Source organism: Bactrocera dorsalis, chromosome 1 (assembly GCF_023373825.1).
Source record: "Bactrocera dorsalis isolate Fly_Bdor chromosome 1, ASM2337382v1, whole genome shotgun sequence".
NCBI lineage: Eukaryota > Metazoa > Arthropoda > Insecta > Diptera > Tephritidae > Bactrocera > Bactrocera dorsalis.
In genome coordinates this window covers 31,884,733-31,887,896 of record NC_064303.1, presented here as the reverse complement: position 1 = coordinate 31,887,896, position 3,164 = coordinate 31,884,733, and the positions used below count along the sequence as shown (strand labels likewise).

Genomic DNA, 3,164 nt, shown 5'->3' with positions numbered 1-3,164 from the left:
TCACAAGTTCTGATCTAAATCCAGAAAAAATCAGCCACAGAGCTTTACCTTTACTCGAAAAATATCCGTCAACTATGAAACTGTGATTAAAGTATTTTGTATCCTCTGTCCTGATAATAAATCAGTCTAACCTAACCATCATCAATCCACTGGAAGAAAACTTAGGTCTTCGATTATACTTAATCTTCGAAAAACTTTACATCCAAAACAGGGTTTCCCTTGAGACTTAATCTGTAACAGTAATTCATTCATCAATAAAAATTGTACCTCTTAAACAGGGTTTCCCTCGAGGCCTAATCTATAACAGCAATCATTCTTTGAAGTAGCTCGTTGATAACGACTTTATATACAATTCAATCTTTTGAGACTGATAAATTTACGCCCCTGAATGATTACACGTATCACGGCTATATTATATTCTACAGCAATAAACGATATGTCAACGATATTGATATATAATACGATTTATGTGATTTCTTCAAAGTCGAAATCGAAAGAGTCCATAAAAACTGATAGCGACGCATACATGGTTAAAAATACCAATTAAACTACAAAATCTCGGTCAAAATTTACAATTTCGACTTAAAAGTTGATAGATTATCACACATACGTGGTTACATGTCATGCGAGTAATATCCGTTAGACGGTTTTATCAGGCGTCGCAACATCGAAAACGAAGTGAGTTTTCCACGGTTATAATTCAATGACAATCAGGGTATATTAAACAGTGATAAATCGTCGGTAATACCACTAATATCACTTCAAATTCTACTATAAATACGATCCCGAAGAACTAGCTAAAGCTATTCGCTTACGCGATCTTGCGAAATGTCGTTGAAATTTAGTCTAATCTTGGCACTCTGCCTGGCGGCAGTGGCCCTAAACAGTGCTGAACGTGCGCGTTATGACAACTATCGGGTGTACCGTGTGACCGCATCCAATGCCGCGGAGTTGGCTTTCTTGAAAAATATGGAAAACACAAGTGACTCGCTCATCTTCATGGAGGGTGTACACTCAGTGGATCGTGATATTGAAGTGGTCGTAGCACCACATAAAATACCCGACTTCCTGCAAGCTATGGGCGATAATGAAATCGACTATGTGCTTTTGGAAAGTAACTTGCAGGCACAATTAGATCAAGAAGATGAAGTGCAAATTAAGGGACGTGCTGATGTTTATGGTTGGACTGCATACCAAACACTAGATGATACCTACAATTGGTTGATTTCATTGACTAAATTATATCCAGGCGTTGTGACACTGATTGAAGGTGGCAAGACCTATGAAAAGCGCTCTATTTTGGGTATTAAGATCTCCTACAACAACGGTCAAGCGCAAAAGCCCGGTATCTTTATTGAGGCTGGTATCCATGCACGTGAATGGATCGCACCAGCAACCACTACATATATCATCAATCAATTGCTGACATCTGACGATGCAGTTTTACAAGATTTGGCAAAGAATTACGATTGGTATTTCTTCCCACATGCCAATCCTGATGGCTATGTTTATACTCACACCACCGATCGTTTGTGGCGTAAGACACGTCAACCACATGGTACCTGTTATGGCGCCGATCCCAACCGTAATTGGGACTTCTACTGGGGTACTGTCGGTATTAGCACTAATCCTTGCTCTGACACATATGCCGGTCCAAGCGCGTTCTCTGAAATTGAAACTAAATCGTTGGCCAACTATATTAAATCGTTGGAGGGCAAAATTCAATTGTATGTCTCATTCCATGCCTACTCACAGTATGTGTTGTATCCTTATGGTCACACTTCAGAGCTTCCCGACAATGCCGCAGATTACAAACGTGTCTTCGATGTTACTGTGGATGCTATAAAGGAGCGTTATGGCACCAAATATACTGGTGGTAATATTTACGATGCTATCTACCCTGCTTCCGGTGCTAGTGTAGACTGGGCGTACGCCAATGTCGGCGCTCGCATGTCATTCTGCCTTGAATTGCGTCCGGGCGCAAATTCTTTGCTTACAGGTTTCAGGCTGCCAGCTGATAAGATTATTCCCACCGGCGAAGAAACTCTGGATGGCCTTGTGGCTATGATCAGCGAGGTTAAGGAATTGGGTTATTTTAAGTGATTTAACGAATACAACTTGTGACTAATAAATATAAAATTATAAAAAAAAATTGTATTATACTCTCAGCAGAAGAATCTGAATCATAGTTTGATTATAACAACCCTCCAACTTTTCAATACCATTGCTTCAAAGTAGGCCTCAGTTTCAGCGATCACTTCTTAATTCGAGGAAAGGCTCATCCAGACACGCATGCTTTTGAGATTTGAAAATAGTAGCCAGGTCTGGATCATACGATGGATGCAGAAGCAACTCGAACTCCAATTCATGGATTTTTGCCATAATTTTCATTGACTTGTGATACGGTGCATTGCCTTATTGAAACAGCACTTGTTTTTTCTTCAAATGTGGCCGTTTTGCGGCGATTTTGTATTTCCAACGGTTACATAATGATATGTAATAGTAGCTATTGATGGCCCTTCTTTTTTCAAGGTAATCAATAAAAATTATTCCATGCGCATCCCGAAATACAGACGCCGAAATCTTGCCAGCTGACTGTTGCGTTTTTCCACGGTTTGGAGCGGGTTCATCGTGGGCAGTCCACTCGGATGAAAGTCTATTGGACTTCGGAGTGAAACGATCGAGATATGTTTCCCCCATTGTCACATATCGATGCAAAAACTTGGGTTAATTACGTTTGAATATTTTAAAACAAGCATCACGTCATCGTTTCTTTTGATCAATAGTGAGGTTGCGCGGCACCCATTTTACACAGAGCTTTCTCATGCCCATCCTGAATGATATGATGTACATGTTCATTTGACAACTTTAGAGTGCCTGCTATCTCGAACAACTTCACTTTACGGTCATCAAAGCTATTTTGTGAACTTTTTTTGACATTTTTGGCGGTAACCACCTCTTTTGGGCGTATACGGCGTTCACCGTATACGGTGCTGATTTCACTACGTCTAAACTTAGCATTCCAATCTTTGATTGTTGATTTTCCTGTGGCAGTATTGGAAACTCGTCATCAAGCTAAGTTTTTGCTTTAACTGTATTGTTTCCCTTCAAAGAGCAATATTGTATCCCGAAAAGGTGCTTCTCTCACAAATTTTTTTAAGGGT

General features: G+C 40.0%; 1 protein-coding gene across 1 annotated transcript; it reads left to right on the top strand.

Moving 5' to 3' along the window:
* The first annotated feature begins 793 nt into the window (after positions 1 to 793).
* Positions 794 to 2,152, top strand: LOC105223388 (zinc carboxypeptidase A 1). The gene has a single exon (XM_011201106.3). It carries the CDS (start codon positions 829 to 831, stop codon positions 2,101 to 2,103), a length of 1,275 nt encoding a protein of 424 aa, XP_011199408.2. The 5' UTR covers positions 794 to 828; the 3' UTR covers positions 2,104 to 2,152.
* Positions 2,153 to 3,164: the final 1,012 nt, after the last annotated feature.

Excerpts from the sequence above, each read along its gene's own strand:
- LOC105223388 (XM_011201106.3), top strand. The coding sequence starts at position 829 with ATGTCGTTGAAATTTAGTCTAATCTTGGCACTCTGCCTGGCGGCAGTG.